This window comes from Macaca mulatta, chromosome 16 (genome assembly GCF_049350105.2).
Source record: "Macaca mulatta isolate MMU2019108-1 chromosome 16, T2T-MMU8v2.0, whole genome shotgun sequence".
Classification (NCBI taxonomy): Eukaryota; Metazoa; Chordata; class Mammalia; order Primates; family Cercopithecidae; genus Macaca; species Macaca mulatta.
Genome location: NC_133421.1, coordinates 60,495,556 through 60,519,780, shown reverse-complemented (window position 1 = coordinate 60,519,780; position 24,225 = coordinate 60,495,556). Strand labels below are relative to the sequence as shown.

Below are 24,225 nucleotides of genomic sequence, written 5' to 3'. Positions count from 1 at the left end.
AAGTGCTGAGGATTAGGAGAGAGGGGGCTGGGAAGACAGTGTGGCTTGTTGAGCAGGGAGAAACTTTTGGAGCCCACTCATGTCTGGGGCCAGGAGTCATGAACACTAGAGAGTTATACTCAGGCAGGCAGTGGCTCCATGCGGCCTCTGATATTGTTCCTAGGAAAAGGAAGGGCCAGTGCATCCTGCCCTCACGAAGAATCTCTGCTGCTCGCGGTGGTGCAGATGTAGGAAGGTAGGTGTTGGAAGCCATGGCCATGGCAGCCGTGGTGGTGGCGACTATGGTGATCATAGTGATAGTGATAACTGTGGCCATGTCATGGTGGTGATAGTTGTGATTCTGGTAGTGACACTGATGGCAGTGGCATAATGATGATGGTCATAGTGGTGCTGGTGTTGTTAGAAGCGGTGGTGATGGTGGCAGTGATGGTGATGATGGTGATGGTAGTGGTGGTGGTGGTCACGATGATGGTCATAGTGGTACTGGTTTTGGTATAGATGTTTGCAGTCATGGTGATAGTGGGAGTCTCAGCAAAGGAATATCCTGATCATATCCATGCTGTCTGGTATGGTCAGTCAAGCCAAGACCTCACATTATAAACTAACTCTTCATGGCTGGGCTCGGTGGCTCACGCCTCTAATCCCAGCACTTGAGGAGGCCGAGGCGGGTGGATCACCTGAGGTCAGGAGATTGAGACCATCCTGGCCAGCATGGTGAAACCCCGTCTCTATTAAAAATACAAAAATTAGCTGGGTGTGGTGGTGCGTGCCTGTAATCCCAGCTACTCGAGAGGCTGAGGCAGGAGAATCGCTTGAACCAGGGAGAAGGAGGTTGCAGTGAGCTGAGATCATGCCACTGCACTCCAGCCTGGTGACAGAGTGAGACTCCAACTCAAAAAATAAAAATAAAATAAAATAACTCTTCATATCAAATAAATAACACACTAGAACATCAGCTTCATAAAGAGCTGCTTGAATCCCCAAGGCCTGCAGAATCCCCAAGGCCTAGAACAGTGTGTGGCACACAGCAGATGCTCAATAAATACATGTTGAATGAATAAAAGAAGAGTGATGAACACAGTGTTACTTCATCTGATCCTCACCACGCCCTTTCAAAATTCCCATCTGATAGATGAGAAAAGTGAGGCCAAAAGAGGTGATGTAACCTGCCTGAGGAGTCAGCAATCGGGGAGAGGGAGGGAGGAATAATACCCAGGCCTGTCCCACTCCCAGTGCAATGCTCTTTCCTCCACACACTTTGCAGCCACTCTCCCCGCCAGCACTCAGCATTACATAGTGGTCTTGCACTTGGGTTTAATCATAGAAATACTGCTAATAATAGTAACAATTGCTGTTTGTAATTGTTTGAGTAAGGCTTAAATGATCAGGACCATGGAAATTATTAATAACCCAGGCCCAGCCATAGTAGTGTGGGTCATATTAAATTGTGCTGAGATGGATAACGTTAGCAATAATAGTAACTGGGATCATAAATTAATAACAGGAATATTTAAATTAATGCCACACTGTCGATGCCCTTAGTCGTAAGCAGTTCGATGCTGCTGTTAGTACTAATGTTGCCCCCTCTTCCTGCCTTTTATGAATTCAGCTGAGAGGAAGGCAGATCTAGGAAAGCAGCGGGAGGAAGACACATCTTAGAAGCCGTCCCTGTCTGGAAAGAATGACTCCTCGGTGATTTCTGAAGAGGTGCTTGTTGTCTGGCCTCTTATGACCAGCCATGAAGGTGGTGGCTCACCAGCATTCATGCTGAAAGCCACAATGATGTCTACCTGTCCTTTCCAGGCCAGGGCTGTCCCCTGGACTTTGTGGGTTACACAGGAAGGAAATTCACAGGACAGGTATTTTTTCCCCCATGAATGAATGAATTAGCCTCAGCCAATCTTGGAAGTCAACTACGTGCCCTCTTCATGAGCACTGTTTTTTTATTTGTTTGTTTGTTTGTTTTTCGAGATGGAGTTTTTACTCTGTGGCCCAGGCTGCAGTGCAATGGCGCTATCTCCGCTCACTGCAACCTCCGCCTCCTGGGTTCAAGCAATTCTTCTGCCTCAGCCTCCTGAGTAGCTGGGACTACAGGCGTGAGCCACCACGCCAAGCTAATTTTAGTAGAGATGAGGTTTCACCATGTTGGCCAGGCTGGTCTCGAACTCTTGACCTCAGGTGATCCACCCGCGTCGGCCTCCCAAAGTTCTGGGATTACAGGCATGAGCCACTGTGCCTGGCCCACAAGCACTCTTGATCTCCCTTTTGTTTCCATAACTGGGGAGGGTAATGAGTTTTTTGGGGAGGGTAATGAGTTTTTTTTTTTTTTTCTTCAAGGAGGAAACTGAAATCCGAACCTGGTTAAGATTTGGGTGCTGGGATGGGCTTTGCAGACACCCCCATCAACTCTGTGTTCCAGGGTCCTGACGATGTCTGGGAATGAAGAAATGGAGGGAACAGGAAAGGGGTAAGCATGGGGGTGGGTGGCATACTTTTTGGGTTGGGAGGCATATTATTTGGACTTGGCAAGGATTCTAGGGCAAGACGAGTTTGGTCCTAGTACATGGATGGGTACACAGATATGAGTCCATTTCACCACTTTTCTATTTATTCCCTTCTACAGAACTTTCTTGAACCCTACTGTATACCAGGAATTCAGAGAAGAAACCATAATCCCTGCCTGCAGAGCTCATAAGCCCATGGAGACACTCACAGTCTGGTGAAGTTTATATTGTTGAAGATGCATCTGTTTGTTTGTTTATGGGTGTCAGTGTGTGTGTGAGCTCATGAATGTGTGTGTGCTTGTGTGACTGTATACGTGTGAGGACTTATGCAGACGCGACAGTATACATGCATGTGTGAATGCGTAGGTGTGTGCATTTGAATGTCCGGATCACATATGTGCCCGTGTGCAGGCCTGGAGACGTGCATGTATATGATAGTCAGGTCGGCAGGAGTGCATGAGGACGGTGTGGGCACACGTAAGTGCACAATCACACATACAGGTGAGCTTGAGAGTGTGTATTCCTGTGCATTGTGTGCACACCTGTGACCCCTTCAAACCCCTCATTTGAGAATCAAATGATGTTGGAATGGACTCCACCTTGAATGTCGATGGCCGAGGTCAGGCCGCCTGCGCCCCTCCCCTCCCCCAGGCCTCTGCCCAGGGATCTCCTGCACTGGGAAGGGGAGGGGTGGGAATAGGGGAGGAGGTGGGGTGATGGGCGTAGATGAAGGGCAGGGAGGGCAAGCGGGCATTCTTACTGATAGGGGCCAGGTAGGGAGCAAGGCTCCAGGGAGAAGGCGAAGCCAGAGACGGAGGAAGATGGGTAAGAGAGTGAACCCTGTGGCGGGCCGCAGCCGGAGAGGAACAGAAACCGCAGTGGGGACGCCCTGGTCCCCGGGCCCACAGCATCCGGGACGGACGCGCAGTAGTGCGGGCCGGGAACTGGGTACCAGGGCGGGATGGGTGAGAGGCTCTAAGGGACAAGGCGGGGAGAAGCGGCAGCGGGGTGCGGGGAACCGCACGCCCTCCCTTTGCCTCCGCTCCCCACCCCGAGGCAGCGGGGCGGGCGGGCGCGGTTCCGGGGGTGGGCGGGCTGGGCGGGGCGGAGGCGGGGCCGCAGCACTGGCTTCACCCAGCCTCTCCCGCCCGCAGTCAGAGCGAGCTGAGCCGCGGCCAGCTCCGGCGGGCCGGGGGGGCGCTGGAGCGCAGCGCAGCGCAGCCCCATCAGTCCGCAGAGCGGACCGAGCTGGAAACCGAGCGCTGCCGCGGAAGGCGGACGATGAGGGCAGGTGCCACCGGCCGCGCCATGGACGGGCCGCGCCTGCTGCTGTTGCTGCTTCTGGGGGTGAGTGCTAGCCGGAGGGGGGCCTCTCCCTTTCCCGGGATCAGAACTCCGAGGAGAGCCGGGCGGCGCCACCAAGGAAACAGAACAGAGCGCTGGGGTCCCAGATGCTGAGGGTGGGTGGTGGGACAGGGTCTCTGATGCCGGGACCACGAAGGAGGGTCTAGGGTTCCCGGAACGCAGAGGCGACCCTCCAGGGTGGAGATGCGGGCAAGACCGGAGCGCGGTTTCGGGTCCTCAGGTACCGCAGGGGGCGGTGGAGGAGCTGGGAGGGGTCTTTCAGGAGGGGGCATGGGGTTCTCGGATGCCTGGGTTCTTCGGAAGAGGACACTCGAATGTCGGGATCCCGAAGGGACTTTCCCCTCAGCATCTCGGTCTCTGGAGAGTCGTGGGACGGAACCAAGGCGAGAGAAGGAGGGGGAACTGGACGGGGACTAGAGATGTGAGGGGTGAGCTGGGTTGGGGCGGGGAGCCCAGGACGAGGGGATGGAACAATGGAGGAGGTCGGAGGGACTGGAGACAGAGGGGACCTGACAAGGACAATGGGGACCGGCCAGACAATGGGGGGGAGGGGCGTCGGAGGGAGAGGTTGGGGAGCTGGAGAGCGGCTGAGAAGTGGGTTAGGGAGGGCAGAAGAGGAACGACAGCGAGGGCGGCAGAGAGATGGGAAGCAAAAGGAAAGCAGACGGAGCGGGCCGCGGACCCTAAAGCGGTCGGGGTCCCGCCTGCCAGCTGAGGGATAGTGAGAGAAGAAGAGCGCGGAGGCTTGGACATTTCCAGCGCCTGTCCCGGCGCTCCTGCCCGCGGCCTCGCCCAGTCCTGGAATTGCGGCTGGGGATCTAAGGCTGGGAGGGGAGTGCCCACTTCGCCGGGGCGAACCCGCTCTTGGGGTTCCCCCACGGCCGACGGGCTCCTCCGACGCTCGTGTTCTCACGGCTTGAAGCAGCGCGGCGGATCGCGAGGGACGGACCAGGTGTGCTCCTACCCGGGCTGGCGGTGGCTACATCTCGGGGTGCAGAGCGCCCGGGCGCGCTAGGCGGGGACCCGTCCCGAAAGCGCGCCGCTCTGGCTGCGCAGGCGGGAGGCGGCCGGCAGGAGGCGCTGCGGGGCGAGACAAGTGCAGTCCGCGGCTGCTGAGCGTCTGGGGCTGCGCGCCTCCCCCAACCCAGCTGCGCGACCCGAGCGCCGCGCCCACAGCGCTCCGTGGGCTCCAGCTCCTCGAAGGGTCAGGATCCGGTCTGCGCCTCGCCTGGCTCTCGGTGCAAGCCGCTGGGCACCTAACGAGACGGGAGCGCGCGGACGCCTCGGATTCTGCCGCGCGGTGTCCCGAGCCACTGACTCGGCAAAGGTCGGCGGGTCCTCCGGGCGGTCCGAGGAGATTGTCAGAGGTGGCCTGCTGTATGGCCATGAACCGAATGCCCTGGAAGGTCTGGCAATGGAGGAGGCGTCTTCACTCTCCCTGCCAGCGTCTTTCATCTGAGCACTGCGCACCAAATCTCGGCTTTACAGATACGGAGACTGAGACTTTGAGAGTTTTAACGACTTGGCCGAGATCTCACAGCAAGTTGGGCCAGAGTCGTGGCTAGACTCCCCCGACCTGAGTCCCAACTCGGTACTCCCCCATCTTTTCAGGGGGTAGCCGCTGTCCCAGATCGGGGTCACGGCTGCGTTTTCCAGAAGGGGCGGGGTTGACACTGTCCCCAGAGTCAGGCGGCGGTAGAGCCTGCGGGTGAGGTGGACAGAGATCCTGTCCGGGTGCGGGCCCCAGTCCGAAAGCTCAGCCCGGGTTCCCTGGAACTGTCAGGACTTGTGGCTGAGTCCGGGGATTTGGGAGCGACCGCGGGCACATCTGCTGACTAACCCCGCTGGTTAGAGACGCTGCCTGGACGCGAGTGGGCGAGCGTGGACCAGAAGGGGGGGTAGGAGGGACCGGGGTGGTCTCTAGTCCCGACCCCAGAGGGGCGACTACGTGGGATCCGGGTCTGGGCAGGAGCGAGGGTCCAGGCGCGAAGACCCAGAAGGAGGGGAGCTGGGCATGGAGGGCCTGGGCGCTGGGGAAGGTGGACCTGCCGTCTGCAGCCCCTGCGGCTCCCGCCTCCGCCTCCGAGGACGGCTGCTCCGTCTGGGCTGGCTGTGCGCGGTACGAGTTTCTTCCTGGGACGCGGCGCGAGAGAGAGGGCTGAAACCAGAGCGCGTCCCGGCGGGTCTGCTGGCGGGCCGCGCCGGTAATGGAGGCACTTTGTCATTCAGACGTCTGTAACCAGAGCCGCTGGGCTGGCTAATGCGCCTAATAGGGATGGAGCGAGGGCAGCAAATGGGCGTGCGTGAGCGGCCGGGCTGGGCTGGGGTGGATGGTGGATGGGGAGGCAGCTCCGTGGGGGGACGGGCCCCCACCCCACTGTACCAGCCCAGTCGGGCTCAAGCGCCTCGCTTCTTCCCTGGAGGACCGCGTGGGGAGGCGGGAAAAATCGAATGTGCTGAGTTCCTACTACGTGCCTTGCCCTGGTACTTTCTCTTGAGTTATTTAATCCTTATAAGGTCCTAGCAAGGTGAATTTCGCTATTCCCACTTCGCAGATGAGGAAACAGAGCCCTGCAGACTTTCAGGCCCGAGACCAGGCTCCCCCAGTGAGTGAGTGGTGGCGCCTTTGTTGGCACCCAGGATGTTCTCTTTCCTGCATATGCCAGGCTCCCTCCCGCCCCCTACCTTCCGGATCATGGAAGGAGTCCTGGCTCTGAGAGATTAAATCGTGCCCTATGCCTTTGGCCCCACACATTTAGATCTGAGCCCCTTCTCCACACGCAGTGCCCCTGCCCCCTCTCAAGTCTCTATGCTACATTATCTTGGGTAATTAGCTCCTTTCCTCCCAACTCCTCCCCTACCCAAGGGGAGTGAGGGGCATGTGCCAGTGCCTCCCGTGGGTTTGCATCGACCTCAAAAGGCCCTCCAGGTGTTTGAAAACCTCTCCCATCCCATGGCGGTGACCACGGCACCATTCACTTAAGAGCCCTTTGCTGAAGCTGTTGTGAATGGCCAGGGCTGATTATACTGAAACATTCGTATGGTTTCAAATAATTTCAACTATTTTGCTGTTTCTCTCTTTTCTCTAATTAAAAAAAAAAAAAAAAATGAAAATTCTTAAAAAGTAAATTCATCTAAGGATCCTTCCACCTTAGTTCCTTGTAAGCCTTGAAATGGCCAAAACAAAAAGATTACAAACGTTCTTAAAAATGGGCTGAAATCATTCTGTCAAATGTGAAATGACTAAGTGTAACACATACAAATTTCAGGGAAATGTATCTGTCATTCCTATAAATTAATCCTTTTGGATCTGATTTTGGAGCAATTAGCCTGAATGTTAGTCACCCCTCCCTACTTGGCTGAACTCTCCCCTCCTGCCTGGGGTCTCCCTAAGACGAGATGCTTCTTTGATAACTAACATTTATTCAATTCCTACTAAATTCCTACTATAGACCAGACATATTTGCATAAATTATTTCACTTAATTCTCCCAGCAATCCTCGGCAGTAGACATTATCAACCCAATGTTTTAGGTGAGAAAAACTGAGGTTTAGGGAGATTAAGTAATTTACCCAAAGCAACATACTTTTTTTTTTTTTTTTTAATAGCAACATACTATTAAGAAGCAGATCTAGGAGTTTACAACATAGGGAACATAAAACAAGCACAGGAAACACATGGTTACTAATTATCTGGCCCCTACTCCAAATGCAAGTTTTAAGAGAAGAGAGAGGACCTCAGGCTGCAGCAGGGAGAACAGGCGTCTTGGCAGGGGCATTTGCACAAAGCCCTCACACCACCCAAGACCACTGTAGACAGACTTCCTCAGCCATCCAGAGCCCAGCTAACTGGAACACAGCCAATGGCCACAAAGTAGACCCTGGAGGACAGAAAAGAGGGGTCCCAAAGTACATAAACACCTTACTCACTTGTGTAATACTTACAGCAATCCTATGATACAGGTACCGTCATCATTACCTAATTATGAGGAAACTGAGGCACAGAGATTCAAAACTTGACCCAGGTCAAGTGAGGAGCCAGGATTCAGAGTGGCGCAAGAGCTCACACATTGTACTCAGAGGCTTGCCTCCTCCTGGTTCAGATCCTATTTATATACCTTTCTTTTTTCTTTTTTCTTTTTTTTTTTGAGACGGAGTGTCACTCTGTTGCCCAGGCTGGAGTGCAGTGGCACGATCTCAACTCACTGCAACCTCTGCCTCCTGGGTTCAAGCAATTCTCCTGCCTCAGCCTCCCAAGTACCTGGGACTACAGGCACCTGCCACCACTCCTGGCTAATTTTTTGTATTTTTAATAGAGACGGGGTTTCACCATGTTAGCCAGGATGGTCTCGATCTCCTGACATCGTGATCTGCCCACCTCGGCCTCCCAAAGTGCTGGGATTACAGGCGTGAGCCACCACGCCCGGGCAGCACATACCTTTCTACCAAGGCGAGTTCCACAGTTTCCGAATATTCAATTAGACCTTAAATAGATTAGCGTGGTGGGGGAAGGGCTGCTTCAGGTCACACTGGTAGCAGCAAGAAGTGACAACTGATACCTTGACAGGAAGGGAGGAAACAGAAAAACTATATTTAAAAAAAAAAAAAAAAAAGGGCTGACAGGAGAACTCAAAACGACAAAAGTGTGGTAATTTGTGCAAAGAACACAAGAGTTTCCCTGCATTGCAGCCCAGAATAATCGCTGGTGTAAATACAGAGTCCCTGAGTCATGGGAAGCCATGAAGATTTGCTCCAGAGACAGGGAAGGGTGCAGCCACCATGGTGAAAAGGAAAAATGATGAGAGCAGCAAAGCCTGGCAGTCGGGAATCTCAGCTAACCAACAGTCGCTCTCCCAGAGTTCTGGGTAATTGAGGTCATATAGTATTTTCGTGTATTTCAACTCCACATGTGTATGCATTGTGTCCCTACTGCATGCCAGATACCGCATCAGGCCCTGGGGCAATCCAGCTCCCTCAGGGAACTGACAGTCCAGTGAGGGAGTCTATAAAGTTCAGGCCGGGCAAGAGCAGAGAGAACCGGAGAACAGGCTGGATGTGTAACATGGCAGCCCCACCTAATCCGCAAGGTGTGGGTGCCACAGGACCACTTCCTCGAGGAAGTGACATTTAAGCAGAGCCCTAAGGGATGAAAAGAAATCAGAACAGGCCCTTCTGGAATCTTGCCTCTTGAGGGAAAGCCTGCATCTGGGACCCTGAGCCTCCTGGTCTGCAGATGTTCCCAGCAATGAGTATGTTGCTGCCCGGGAGGAGGTGTGGCAACACCAAGGTTCCCCCTCCTCTGCTGCCTGTGCCTGTTCTGCTGGTCTCATGGAGACCACAGGCTCCCTCATGGGTCGATCTAACCTGTCTATCCCCCTGACTCCTCTGTTTCCTTCCCCACCAAACCCTGATGAGACTGCAGGATATTTTAAAAGGCTGGAGGGAAAGGAGTGTCTTGGCCATGATCTGGCCAATGTGGAAGAAGCAGAATGCCCAAAACAAGCTTGTAAAGCTTCCTTCTAGTCCCACGACCCCAGAGCCCATACTTCTCAGCATCAAATGAGGGCTGCATGGTCTGGAGCCAGCAAAGCAGGCTTTGGAGTTTTATTAGACATTAAGGTTTTTTTAAGGAACAGAAATATAAAGCGAGCCTCCAGCAGCCCCTCCCCCTGGGGAATCTGGTGTTAAATTGTTCCATCCATGAGCAAAGATGCTTCAGTGGCAGGAACCTGACTCCCCTTTCCCTTGGTTCCAGCGCTGTTCCCAGTGACCACATGGGGGAGGGGGGAGGACTGGTGGCTGAAAATCAAACCCTGGCAGGGCAGGGATGCTGGCTGGTGAGAGCAGCCACTGTCCCATCATTGATAACAGTCTCCCTTCCCTCCATCTCGGTGCCAGGCTTTTGCCAAACAGTTGATCTTTTGCCCTGGCACCAGGCTGTTGCCATCTCTGTAAAGAGATGAAGACTCAGAGGGAAGCTGGGCAGGCAAGACCCCCAGCGCAGACTCAGGATTCAAACCCAAGACCCTAACCCTCTGCTTTCTGCTCTTGGGCATGGATATCTCTCATTTATTATTTAATATGTGGAATTAAGAACCTGGAGTAGGGCCCTGCTGGCGTTTGTTAGAAAAAGGCCCTCCTCTGGGTAGATGCAGCCCTGCAGGTCAAAGCTTAGCGAATGGAGTTTGGGCTAGGTTTCAGCTCTACTTGCCCTGTTGGCTGGGAGCCCTGTGCAAGCTACAACCTGTCCAACCACTGATGACATCCGTGTTGGTAGGCCCTCCGCTGGGCCTCAGGCCACCTTCCCCATGTGGTGTATCCTTGGGATTCCAGGAGTTGCTGTAACCCCAAGATGAACTTTGCAGAAGGTCAGCAGCTGAAGCTCTGACCTCACACCCCCAGCAGCCTGCACAGGCATACTGTCCCTCACTTGCCTTTCCCCTGTCAGCTTTGATGTGCCTAATGCCTCCTTGGTGAGCTCATCCCAGCCCAGGTGGTTCTAATAGAAGGCAGTGGGAGGGGGTGTTTGATACCCCGGAAGAGACCCCCGCCTTTCTCTTGCCAGTCTGACCCTCTGATCTGCCTCCATCCAGGTGTCCCTTGGAGGTGCCAAGGAGGCATGCCCCACAGGCCTGTACACACATGGCGGCGAGTGCTGCAAAGCCTGCAACCTGGGCGAAGGTGTGGCCCAGCCTTGTGGAGCCAACCAGACCGTGTGTGAGCCCTGCCTGGACAGTGAGTAGAGGGTGGTGGGTAGCAGGAGGGGAGAAGAATGGGGGTGAGGAGGAGAGGGGTGAAAGGGAGGGGCGCTGGGAGGAGCATGCCCAGTAGAGCCTTATAAGTGGGAAGGGTCCCCTGCCCACCACTGTAAGGTCACCAGAAGTGGGTCTGACCCAGTGTAGGAGGTGTTTCTCCCAGATGCGAGAAGCTGAGAATGGAGAAGGGAAGTGTGCAGAGGGAGGAGGGGAACCCCACAGGGGATCTCCAAGGGGTGCCCATTCCCAGCTCCTGAGAAGGCAGAGGCCTGGTAGAAGAGTGTGGCCGGGCAGGGAGGAATAGCTGATGCTAAGACCAGCTAAAAATATCATCTGCACTGCAAAATCAATGGCTGCCACTTATCCCTGATGTGTTTGGGGGAAGGGAGAGGAGGATCAAATCCTGGCTGCCCTGGAGGCTGACCTTGGGGGATCCTGGGGGTGTGGCTGCTCTCCCCCACAGACCAACTCTTCTCCAGCTTTGACCAGGAAGCAGAGTTTTCCCGAGGCAGCAGGGATAGGGGTCCTGAAGACGTACTTATTGTTGGGTGACAGAGGGGAGGGGAGATGGGGAGCTGTGCCCATTCCTGCCTGGGATCCTTCCTTCCTTCCTTCCTTCCTTCCTTCCTTCCTTCCTTCCTTCCTTCCTTCCTTCCTTCCTTCCTTCCTCCCTCCCTCCCTTCCTTCCCTTTCTTTTTCTTTCTTTCTCTCTCTTTCCTTCCTTCCTCCCTCCCTCCCTCCTTTCTTTCTTTCTTTCTCTCTTTCTTTCTCTTCCTTCCTTCCTTCTTTCCTTTCTTCCTTCCTTCCCTCCCTCCCTCTCTCTTTCTCTCTTTCTCTCTCTCTCTCTCTTTCTCTCTTTCTCTCTCTCTATCTCTCTTTCTCTCTTTCTTTCTTTCTTTCTGGCAGAGTCTTGCTCTGTTGCCCAGGTTGGGAGTGCAATGGCATGATCTCGACTCACTGCAACCTCCACCTTCTGGTTTCAAGTGATTCTCATGCCTCAGCCTCCTGAGTAGGTGGGACTACAGGTGCATGCCACCATGCCTGGTTAATTCTTGTATTTTTAGTAGAGATGGGGTTTTACCATGTGGACCAGGCTGGTCTCAAACTTCTGGCCTCAAGTGATCCACCTGCCTCAGTCTCCCAAAGTGTTGGGATTAGAGGCGTGAGCCACCGAGCTCAACCCTGCCTGGGATTTCTTTCAGGAGGGGAGAGAATCTCATCTTCCAGGGCTGGTGGGTCTGGGCCTCTTAGCCCCAGTCTTGTCCAGGGTCTGAATCCCCTCGTGTTTTGAGTCAGGGGTCTTGGTCCCTGATGGGTGCCCCCAGTCCGCAGTTGCTGCCTTTGGACCATGGGCTCCCTGCCCTTTTCCTGATGACTGCCACTCAGAACCTGCCTTCTACCTGGCACTTGATGCCCACCTGGAGGGCTCAAGGGAACCATACTCAGATTGTTCTTTAATCTGGCTGGGAATAAGGGGATAGAGCTGGGGCCTCTGAATCCACCTGCGGACATAGTATTACCTCTCTGGATGTCCCCCTGAGTCTATCTGTCCTTAAGGCAACCCCAACTCTTGGTGTTCCCCAGACATACTGTTCCCCTTCTCTGTGCTTATGGATCCTGTAACTCCATTCCCCAGCCAAGAGATGCCTGGGCATATGTGTGGAGGTGGGACATCCTCCAATGCCTTTGCCATCTTGCTGTCTGGCCTAACAGGGTTTCCATCCCAGGGCGGGGTGGCCAACCATCAGCTATCCCAGAACCTCCAAATCTCCCTCTCTCGCTTCCTGGACTCCAGCCCAGGGCTCTCCTCCCAGGACCTAAATGATGGGAACCCTTTCCCTTCAGTCAAAAGATCTTCAGCAGGAGGTGGGGTGGAGGACACCAGGAGAGGGAAGTTCCAGAATCTCTGGAAGGGAAGGGAGGCAGGCAGAGAGGTGGCTTTGAGAATCCTCCCTTCCACTTCCTCCCTCCCTTCCCTTTTCCCCTCCTTCCCTGTGTCCCCCTCCTCCACCTCCAGCTGCGTTAACAGGCTGCCTTTACAAGCCCACTTTATGGGATGGAGACCCCAGCGGACTTTCCCTCTATCCTTAAGACGTTTCCACAAGGAAACCTATTAAGCCCCTGCCTTCATTCTCTGCCAAAAAAGACCACATTTTTCACACCACCTAAAACCCTCTCCCAGGAGTTTTCTGCTAATTTTCTGTGTTTTGCCATGAGCAGGGTTCTCCTTTTCCCCTCCTGTGTGACTAGATTTACCCTCTGTCACATGCCAGCCAGCCAGGACCCTCTTGTTTGTACAGATCAGACATCCTGCCTTGGCTGTTTGTGTTTGGACGTTCTTTCTGCTGTCTGACCATATTCCTACCACCAAAGTTCACTGTTCTTATTGCTCCCAACCCCCATGGGGCCCAGTCTTTATAGGATCCCAACTACATGCCAAGACTTTATGGCTGAATTTCATTTATTCCTCACCACAACCCTGTGACTGCAGATATTGCTCCTTATTTTTACAGAGAAAGAAAAAGCTCAGAGACGTTAAGTAAAACACCCGAAGTCACACAGCTGATAAGCGATGGAAGTAGATTTTGAATCCAGATCTGCCTGCTCCTAGGAAAAGGGATACAGGGTTCCTCTGTCAGAACTGACTTGAAACTGAAGTCTCCCTCCAGGCCCTTCTTCCTGGGTCTTTCCTTCTCTCCTCTACCCTTTTCTATTTTCTTCTTCTTCTTTTTTCTTTCTTTTTTTAGACAGTGCCTCACTCTGTCACCCAGGCTAGAGTGCACTAGTGCAATCTTGGCTCACTGTAACCTCTGCCTCCCAAGCTCAAGCAATCCTCCCACCTCAGCTTCCCGAGTAGCTGGGATTACAGGTGTGCACCACCACACCCAGCTAATTTTTGTAGTTTTTGTAGAGATGGGGTTTTGCCATGTTGGCCAGGCTGGTCTTGAACTCCTGGCCTCAAGTGATCTGCCTGCCTTGGCCTCCCAAAGTACTGGGATTACAGGAGTGAGCCACCACGCCCAGGCTCTGTCCGCAATTCTGCCCCTTTCACTTCTCTCTGGCTTTTCCTTCTTTGCCTCCCTATCCCCCCACCACAGCCCCCAAGCCAGTGACCCCTTGCTCCATCTTGTCTCTGACACCTTTGAATAATGTTAAGACCCCACCCCCCAACAGGCCTCAGTTTACCCCAATGGTGCTTTAGCCTTTCTGCTTCTGCTTCCACATTCTGAACAATCTGTCCTTCCCTAGTTCTCAGGTTCCTAAATCTATGTTCTTTCTGTCCTTGGAGCAAGGATAGGTTCTGCCAGATCCAGGTTGGCACAGAGTTCTCCACCCAAGGCTGGAAGGGGTGAAGAAGATCTGGCCCTGCTCCTTCCCCTCCCTGTACAAGGAGGCAAGGACCCTGGCATGTCTGGCCTCCTTCTCCTTATTCTGGAGTGCACATCCACTAATTAAGAAAACATGAGTGAAGAATGAGCTTGGACATTTCCCTTGCATGCTGGCTGAAAGGGCAGAGGACGCATGTGCAGATCTCAAAGGGGTGATCATATACAGTTGTGCAGCTTGTGTACTGCTCAACAATATCCATCTGAGAGACTCAGTGTGGGCTAAGAGCCAGCTCTCTAGCTTCAGTGGCTCCTGCCTTACCTGAACCCTCTTGCCTGCTGGTCCGTCCCCACCCTCAGGAGCCAAGCCCTTCAGCAGCGTGGGGGTAGCGCCACGGGTGGGAAATTCTGCTGTCTAACCCCGGTCACTCTCATTCAGGGTGCATCTGAGCCCACACCTGTGTGAAGAGGAACTGAAGGCAGATGAGGCAGGAGGCTCCCTAGGGGAAGGCCTACCTTGCCTGGACTGGGTTAGCAGCCCAGTTTTGGCCCGCGGGGAGGGCTGGGTGGGAACCACGTTCAGATTATTCGTTAATCATGCTGGAACACCCTACAGGCCTGGGAAGTCTCAAAGAGAATTTGCCAAGAAACTTACTGGCACCAGCTGGGTTATCCGGGAAACCCTCCTGGCCGGCCAGTGCTTCTGGAGGCTGAAGGAAGCGGCTCCGGGCCTCCTTCCCCTTACCCAATTGGCTGCCACCAACTTTCACCAGGCTAGGGGTCAAAGTCCCCTGGAAGAGGGTGGGAGTCGATGAGAAGGCGAAGCTGAAGGAGGAAGTCAGCGTCCTGGCAGGCAGTGGGTGAGGGAGAGACTCCAGGCTCCTGCGTCCCGGGTGCCCAAAGAGCAGACGACTAAATCTGGTGTCCGCTGCGCTCAGGTGTGACGTTCTCCGACGTGGTGAGCGCGACGGAGCCGTGCAAGCCGTGCACTGAGTGCGTGGGGCTTCAGAGCATGTCGGCGCCGTGCGTGGAGGCCGACGACGCCGTGTGCCGCTGTGCCTACGGCTACTACCAGGACGAGACGACCGGGCGCTGCGAGGCGTGCCGCGTGTGCGAGGCGGGCTCGGGCCTCGTATTCTCGTGCCAGGACAAGCAGAACACCGTGTGCGAGGAGTGCCCCGACGGCACGTATTCAGATGAGGCCAACCACGTGGACCCGTGCCTGCCCTGCACCGTGTGCGAGGACACCGAGCGCCAGCTGCGCGAGTGCACACGCTGGGCCGACGCCGAGTGCGAGGGTGAGCGCTGTTAGGGAGCCGGCAGTAGGGGGTGCGGGGGTGGGCTGGGGGCATAAGGAAGGGCTCCCTCTGGAGGTCGACAAAGACCCCGCCTGGCCTGCTGGGGCAGCTTTGTGACCTTAAGGCAGCGTGCACCTTCCCTGAGCTTCAGTCCCTTCCTGGTAACCTGAGGGAGGACGTCGTTCCCGATCCTGTCTCACCAGAGAACCCCTCTCACTGTTTCCTTCTTTTGGCTAAGTGTTTGGAAAGTGGGGGGTTCTCATTGTCCCAGGCCGCGGGTACTACATGTAACTCATCCTCGGGGACTCATTTCTCTGTGACTGCCCGCTAGTGATTAGATGAACAGCAAGCAGCTCGAAGGTGGCCACTACCCCCAGGGCACAGCACAGAACACGAGGGGTCTGATCCATGAGGCAGGCTTTCTGAACTGGAAGAACAGCTGGAGGACCCTCAGGAGCTGGGACCCTTTGACTCTGAGCCCTGGTCTAGGTCCATGGTGGGTTTTGGCTCTGGGACCTGAGATGGAACCCACCCTGTCCTTATCTGACATTAGGGAGTCCACTCCTGTCTCTGGGCCACAGTTTCCTCACTGGTCATATGGTTGCCAGGGTTGTTGCAGGTTAGGGAGCACAGTGGGGCTGGCCCACTTCAGCTTGCCCTGTCTAGGGGAGGGGTCAACCGTGTTTTGCAGTTTAGTGAAGGATGAGGGGCGTGCAGGGAACACCAAGGAGGGGCTCTGTGGAAGAAGGGGGGGCAGACCTGGGGCTCAAAAGCCCGGGGACAAGGGAGTGCATGCTCGTGGCTGTCAGTTCCAGGGGTGAATGGGAGCTGAGTGTGCCCTTAGCTAGGCACAGGCCCAAAGGAGATGGGGTGATTCCAGGGATGGGAGGAGGAAGCCCCATGGGAGCCAGGGCAGAGCTGTTTTGGTCTCTGGTTGGTGACGTCCGTCTCGGGAGACGGGTGGGCTTTTCCACTTCAGGGAGAGGCTGGCAGCGCCTTTACATCCTGCTTATCCTCCTGTGGCCATGCACACATTGAGCTATTTCCCTTTAAGACCTAACCTTCATCCTCAGGTTGCTTTTACCCTGAGCAGGCAATACAGCACCTCCTTCAGTGAGCCCCCAGTTCGATGGGAGAGATAGCCTTCGCCCAGTCTAATGAGAGAGACGTGGTCCCAGCACTTAGTCCCCAGCTGAAGGAGAGACAGCCCTCACTTTAGAAATCCCCCATTCTGATGGAGGCAGCAGAGCTTCTGCCTCAGTCAGCACCTGATCTCCTGCCCCTGGGGACCCTCCAGTCTGATAGGGGCTCCAACATCCCACACCTGCCTTCCAAGTCCTGTGATCTTTGGCTTTAGGAGCTCAGGATGGGGAGGGCTGTTGGGCTAAGGCCAGGTTGAACTCAAAGCTGCCTGCCTTGGAGAAGGAATGAGGAGTAGGAGTAGGATGTGGTAGTTCTGGTGGCAATTGCCCTGGGCCAGGAGACAGGCAAGTGGCATCAGGCACCAGGCAGAGCGCAGGGAGGGTTTCAGCAGCCAGGCGTCAGGGAAGCGGGCAGCACATTTCTGTGGACAAGTCCAGACCAGCCAGCTGCGGGCGGGGTTGGGGGGACTTAGGGGCGCTGCAGAGCAAAGAAAGGTGGTGGCTGCGGGAGGAGCAGGCTTTGTGGTTTGGGGCATTCACAGATTCCTCTCAGATCCCAGCCCACTTTCCCAGCCACCCCAAAGGAGGAGGGTGCTCCTGAGGGAATGTGTTCATCCTGGACCTTGTTCCCCTTTCAGCTTCAGGCTCTGAAGGGTTAAATGTCAGCTCTGGAACGAGGGACCATTTCAGGAAATGGAATTTGATTCTTGGTTTGGGTGCCCCCTCCCCTCCAGCTTACCATACTTTCCCCCCTGCATATAAGTTTCAGGTGTCAACATGGTGACTCACCCACCCTTAGGGCAGAAGGGCTCCCCACTGCCCCAGTGAAATTCGTTTTGCTTAGGGGTAATCTTGTCCCTCCATCCAGCCCGGAAATGGCTGTCAGGACCTGCCAAGGGCTTAGTACGGGGGAATGCTAGTGGACATGGCCACATCTGGATCTCATCCTCCTGCCCTCATCAGAGGGGTTTGGAGAGATGAGGGAAGCTCCCCGAGAGTCAGCGCCGCCTCTGGTCTGGCCATGCCTTGCTACCCTCCCAGCCCTCCACTACTGTGCTCTGATCTCAGTGATGGTCTCATTCACGGGCACACAGACATGCATACTCTTTCAGCCTCTGGCTTGGGGTCAGTCTGAGCTGAGCTGTGTCTCCAACCTCCGGACTTTGGCTGCCCCCCAGCCTGCCCAGTCCCCTGGTAGAGCAAGAGAAGACACTCCCCAGTCCAACGCTCCACCTGGGGCTGCCAGAAGACAGGGCTCCGTCTCCTTCACTCCCTCTGGCCCCTCCCAGGACTGAGACGGGGAAGGGTGGGATGGGTGACAGATCACAGCCCCTCACCGCTGGCAGCCAGATGGATTCTAGATTCACATCTGGGGGCTTTGCCCCTCAGAAGGTGCTGAAAATGGGCCTTTGAAGCATTTTCATCTTGAGTGTAAGAGGCCAGAAGATGGGTGGCAGCTTCCACTCGTGCTTGGGAGTACAGACCCCAAAACCACAGTCCTGTCGGTGCAACCCGTGTGGCCCCTTCACTTCTGACCACACTCCCTGTCCAGAGAGAAGTGCCCCTGCTGCCTCCCTGACCCTGACCCTGCCCCGTCACCATCTCAGGCCGCCTGACCCCTTCTCCCACACTGCTAGGTGGGCCAGCCCCTCCCACCACAGCGGATGTCATATCTGGGGGGCTGACACCAGGGATGGTACTAGGGGGAAGTGACAAGGCCCCAGAGACTCAGAAGGAGGAATCGAGGAACCAGAGTGGGCAGAGCTGGGGGCAAGGTACCCTCCCCTTCACCCCATTGGCATGTCCTGTTCTGCTTTCGCTCCCTGCCCCAGGTGTGGGAAGCGAGGAGGGACGGGGTAGGCAACTTTGCCCAGACAAGTATCCCCAGGCCGTCCAGAGCCCACAACCACTAGCACTGCCCCTAGCTATGTGGCAGAATGGAAAATCCCACCCACTGGTGCCAGGAAGGGCTGGGTCCCCTGCCAGGGAGGCTGGCAATGCCCAGCTAGCATGAGAGGGTCTCGGTGGGTGGCAAGTCACAGTCTCCCCTGGGGCTGAGGCATTGGGCTGGACCTGCCTCATGGGCCCCCTCTCCACTGGCTCTCTGCTTCCTGACCAAGGAGGGCTGGGGCTACCTGACGCTGTCGTCTCTGGGTGGCAGGATCAGGCTAGGTGGGAGCCAGACAAGGCAGGAAACAGAGGCTGGCCACTGTCCCAGGGCTGGCTGGAGGGAGGCAATCCAGCTGCCCCCGCACCACTCCTCTCCACCCAAGCCTAGAGCCCAGGACATGAGGTCAAGAAGTTAGGGAATGCTCTCAAGGAGGTGGTGTGGGGAAAGCACCTCTCTGACCAGACCTGTGTACACTCTTCTTTCCTTAGGACGGGGGTGACTGGGGTCATCTAGGACAAGCTGGGGCCAGAGAGACATTTCCTGGAGTGATTCCAGCTCGAGGCCTCCCTGTGGTCAGGCTTTGTGTGTTTGCTCCCAGACAGGCCTCTCTAGGTACCCTGGGAGGTGGAATAGAATTCCAGGACCATAGCCCCAGATGGAAGGGAGCTTAGAGACCGTCTCTCTTAATAGCCCCATTAGATAGATAAGAAAATCGAGGTTCTGAGAGAAAAAGCGGCTGGGCCAGAGTCACCCAGCAAGTCAGTGGCAAAGCTGAAGGAGATGCAGCTCTGTGGGCCCACAGGCCTTGCTCTTTAGCGTCATGACATCATGCACACAATCCCAGCCCCCACACTGTGCATAACAGCTGGGCACAAGAGCACCCGGAACCAGGGCGGGGACACAGGAAGAACACTGCAGTGGGTTACAGCTAAAAGGGAGGGGCGGGGGAAGTGGGTCCTCACTCCTGTGGCCTTTTCTCCCAGAGATCCCTGGCCGTTGGATTACAAGGTCCACACCCCCCGAAGGCTCTGACAGCACAGCCACCAGCACCCAGGAGCCTGAGGCACCTCCAGAACAAGACCTCATAGCCAGCACGGTGGCAGATGTGGTGACCACAGTGATGGGCAGCTCCCAGCCCGTGGTAACCCGAGGCACCACCGACAACCTCATCCCCGTCTATTGCTCCATCCTGGCTGCTGTGGTGGTGGGCCTTGTGGCCTACATAGCCTTCAAGAGGTAAGAGAGGGCACAGTGGCAACAGAGAGGGGAGATGTTTGCCCTCAAGGAAGACTTTACTGTGACCTTGACCTGAAAACACACACACCCTTTTTTTTTTTTTTCAGTTGGAAAACTTTTTCTTGTACACATACCCTTTTAACTCAACCCCAAACCAAGCTCCTCCTCACTCATCATCCACTGCCCCACTCCAGGGTGCAGCAGGTCAGCAGGAGGTGAGGGGAGAGGATCCCCCCTGTCCTGTCCTGTCCTCTCCTGCCCTGTTCTGGCTCCAGCCCCTCCCACTCCCATGCCGTACCACTCCCTGATTCCCTAGCCCCCAACTGCTTGTGTCTTCATCCCCCAACCTCCTTCACCCCACAGCCACCTGCGTGTGCATACGTCTCTTCCCCTTCCCTTGTCACACTGGGAATGCTGTGGCACCCACATCCAGGAATTCAGGATGTGCACGAACTCCCAGAAGGCGTTTTAAAGCTTTAAATGCATTTTCCATTCTTTCTAAAAAAAAAAAAAAAAAATCATCAAAGTAACACATGCATGTTTAAGAAAATGCAAACAAGACCAATATCTTTCAAAGCAAAAGTAAAAGCCCCCTTTTATCTTCCCAAATCCTACTCCTCTCCTTATTGGAATCTGTTTGAAATGGATCCTTCCCAACTATTTTCTGTGTGTGTTTTTTATAAACATGTATATAAACCTTTTATAATTACATGTAAACATGGAGGGCTTTTTAGGCATCAGTGAGATCACATTGTACATATTCTGTAGCTTACTTTTTTCACTCAGTCTCCCTCAGGAGACCTTTCCTCAGGAATGTAGATTAGCTGATCATTTGTAACCACTCATTCAATAGTATGGATGGATGGTAATTTATTTAGCCAGTCCCCTATTGATGGACATTTGTTTTTTTTTTCCAGGTTTTTGTTATTGCTTATAATTGCAGAGGAAATCCTTGTATGTATCACTGCCCACATGTGGGAGTATTTTAGAAGGGTAGATTGGGAGAAGAGGAGTTCCTGAGCAGTCACTTATTGCTGCACTGCTCATTCCAGGAACATTTACTGAACACTTACAGAGGGCCCCTCATGGAGCTTTCAGGGTAGGTGGGGGGCAGATGTGCAAAGAGGAGCCTTAGATGCTGGGGTGGCGGTTACAGTTGGGCACCCGCCATGCCCCTGGCCCTCGCACGGCAGAGCACAGATACCTCAGCTGCATCCGCCGCTACGGCCCCCGCCCCCTGAGACCTGGCCTGTCCTCTGGCTCCAGGTGGAACAGCTGCAAGCAGAACAAGCAAGGAGCCAACAGCCGGCCAGTGAACCAGACGCCCCCACCAGAGGGAGAAAAACTCCATAGTGACAGTGGCATCTCCGTGGACAGCCAGAGCCTGCATGACCAGCAGTCCCACACGCAGACGGCCTCGGGCCAGGGTGAGCAGGGGCCCCGCTGAGGAGCTGAGTCGGAGCTGAGGCTGAGGAAACAGAAGCGGTTAAGATTAGACTCCAGGAAGGACTGTGGGAGGAGGGGGAGGCAGGGCTGGCTCAGCAGTGCCCCTGTAGATGGATGGAGAGGCTGGCTGAGGGGAATGGGAAGGAGAGGCCCTCTCCAGGGAAAGGACTTGGGAAATGGAGGCTTTTACAAGTTGGAGCATCCAGACTCATCAAGCTAATTGTCCCCCCTGGGGGCTAATTACTGCCCAAAGTAGCTGCAATTAGCCTCCTGCCCTGGACTTCTGGGGAACAAGTAGTTAAGTGTGTACCCTAATTAGTGGCCCATAGCCCAGCTCCGGGACACTTGCTGTAGATGTCTGGAACTGAGAAGCCCTGTCTCCTCCTTTGCCATGATTAATTGCTGGGGGGGAGGAGAGGAGGGATGGGGGTAGGGATTGGGCTGGAGTGACAGGAGGAAGGGACAACGAGTCCCCCCAGGTGCCTTCACTTCCTGGTGTCCCACCCAGGACCTTGGCTTGGCCCTAGGCCTCTCGATGGGGAGGAGCACTGCCACCGCCCACCTTGGGTCTTATCCCAGCACCCACTGTTGGGGAAAGGAGTGCAGGGGTAGGACCTGACTCTCCTCTGGGTTCTCTGCAGCCCTCAAGGGTGATGGAGGCCTCTACAGCAGCCTGCCCCCAGCCAAGCGGGAGGAGGTGGAGAAGCTTCTCAACGGGTCTGCGGGGGACACCTGGCGGCACCTGGCGGGCGAGCTGGGCTACCAGCCCGAGCACATAGACTCCTTTACCCACGAGGCCTGCCCCGTTCGTGCCCTGCTTGCAAGCTGGGCCACCCAGGACAGCGCCACACTGGACGCCCTCCTGGCCGCCCTGCGCCGCATCCAGCGAGCCGACCTCGTGGAGAGTCTGTGCAGTGAGTCCACTGCCACGTCCCCGGTGTGAGCCCAACCAGGGAGTCCCCGCCCCGCCCCACATTCCGACGACCGATGCTCCAGCCAACCCCTGTGGAGCCCGCACCCCCACCCTTTGTGGGGGGCCCACCTGGCAGAACTGAGCTCCTCTGGGCAGGACCTCAGAGTCCAGGCCCCAAAACCACAGCCCTGTCGGTGCAGCCCGTGTGGCCCCTTCACTTCTGACCACACTCCCTGTCCAGAGAGAGAAGTGCCCCTGCTGCCTCCCCCACCCTGCCCCTGCCCCGTCACCATCTCAGGCCACCTGCCCCCTCCTCCCACACTGCAAGGTGGGCCAGCCCCTCCCACCACAGCAGGTGTCATATCTGGGGGACCGACACCAGGGATGGTACTGGGGGAAGTGACAAGGCCCCAGAGACTCAGAGGGAAGAATCGAGGAACCAGAGCCATGGACTCTACACTGTGAACTTGGGGAGCAAGGGTAGCATCCCAGTGGCCTCAACCCTCCCTCAGCCCCTCTCGCCCCCCACCCCAGCCTAAGATGAAGAGGATCAGAGGCCTGTCAGAGCTGGGAGGGGGTTTTGAAGCTCAGCCCACTCCCCTCATTTTGCATATATGTCAATGAGGCCCAGAGAGAGGCCGTGACTCGCCCAAAGCTGCACAGCAATGGGGAGGCCAAGTGCAGGCCGGCACCGTCTTCTCTAAATGAGGGGCCTCAGGTTTGCCTGAGGGCGAGGGGAGGGTGGCAGGTGACTTTCTGAGAAATGGCTTGAAGCCAAGTCAGCTTTGCCTTCCACTGTCTCCAGACCCCCACCCCTTCCCCACTGCCCGCCCACCCGTGGAGATGGGATGCTTGCCCAGGGCCTGGTCCATGATGGAGTCAGGTTTGGGGTTTGTGGAAAGGGTGCTGCTTCCCTCTGCCTGTCCCTGTCAAGCATGCCCGTGTGACAACTGTGGCATGGCTCCAGTCTGCTGCCCTCCATCCGGCAGGCACAGACCCGGAGCTAACACTGGCCCCTAGAATCAGCCTAGGGGTCAGGGACCAAGAACCCCTCACCTTGCAACACACAGACACATGCACACACGCACGCGCACACACATACACACAGGAGGAGAAATCTCACTTTTCTCCATGAGTTCTTTCTCCTGGGCTGAGACCGGATCCTGCCCGGGGCAGCTGCCAGAGAAGCATCGGAGGGAATTGAGGTCTGCTCAGCCGTCTTCACTCGCCCCCGGGTTTGGCGGGCCAAGGACTGCTGAGGCTGGAGCTGGCGTCTGTCTTCAAGGGCTTACACGTGGAGGAATGCTCCCCCATCCTCCCCTTCCTTGCAAGTATGGGGTTGGCTGGGCCCACAAGATTGTCATGAAGAAAAGCGGGCCAGTGTGGGAATGCGGCAAGAAGCAACGACTGTGACCCGTGGGGATTTCTCCCAGCTCTAGACAAGCCTGCAAAGGACTGTTTTTTCCTGAGCTTGGCCAGAAGGGGGCCATGAGGCCTCAGTGGACTTTCAACCCCCTCCCTGGCCTGTTCTGTTTTGCCTGATGTTGGAATGAGTGTGGCTCTCCTCTATTTAGCATGACAAGCCCCAGGCAGGCTGTGCGCTGACAGCCACCCCTCCCCAGCCCAGGGTTCCCCCAGCCCTGTGGAAGGGACTAGGAGCATTGTAGTAAATGGCAATTCTTTGACCTCAATCTGTGATGAGGGGAGGAAACTCACCTGCTGGCCCCTCACCTGGGCACCTGGGGAGTGGGACAGAGTCTGAGTGTATTTATTTTCCTCCCCAGCACGTGGGGAGGGGCTTTGGGGGCTGGCAAGTATGTTTTAGCATGTGTTTGGTTCTGGGGCCCCTTTTTACTCCCCTTGGGCTGAGATGGAACCCTTTTGGCCCCCCAACTGGGGGCCACGAGCTCCAGACCCCCAGCATCCCTCCTGTCATCTCCCCTCCTTGCCTCCTGTGTAATCATTTCTTGGGTCCTCCTGAAACTTACACATAAAACATAAGTGATGAACATTAAATAGCAAAGAAAGAAAAATAGTACAAAGAGATTTTCTGGAAATACACATGGTTTGAATTGTTTGGGGTGGGGTGTGTGCCAGGGACCCAGGTATAATTTCCAATTCGGTCAATTCCTGCCCTCTTTTACCCCACACCAAAAGGGGAAGTTTTAACAGAAAGCCAGTAAGTTCCCATGTGTCACTATGGGGTGGGGTGGGTTGGGGAAGGAGAAGGGGCTCTTTGCTCCCAGATCTTGGAGAGGGAAAGTGAAAATGGCCATGCAGGAAGCTGGCCAGCTGTGAACTTGACCAGATGTCAGAAGTGAAACTGACCACGGGTGAGTCAGAGGCTTCC

General features: G+C 55.5%; 1 protein-coding gene across 1 annotated transcript; it reads left to right on the top strand.

Moving 5' to 3' along the window:
- Nucleotides 1-3,660: 3,660 nt before the first annotated feature.
- NGFR (nerve growth factor receptor) lies at nucleotides 3,661-23,908 on the top strand. The gene is made up of 6 exons (XM_001090039.5): nucleotides 3,661-3,851; nucleotides 10,462-10,603; nucleotides 14,888-15,247; nucleotides 19,264-19,516; nucleotides 20,783-20,943; nucleotides 21,604-23,908. The coding sequence occupies exons 1-6, from the start codon at nucleotides 3,786-3,788 to the stop codon at nucleotides 21,903-21,905; spliced, it is 1,284 nt and encodes a 427-aa protein (XP_001090039.3). The 5' UTR covers nucleotides 3,661-3,785; the 3' UTR covers nucleotides 21,906-23,908.
- Nucleotides 23,909-24,225: the final 317 nt, after the last annotated feature.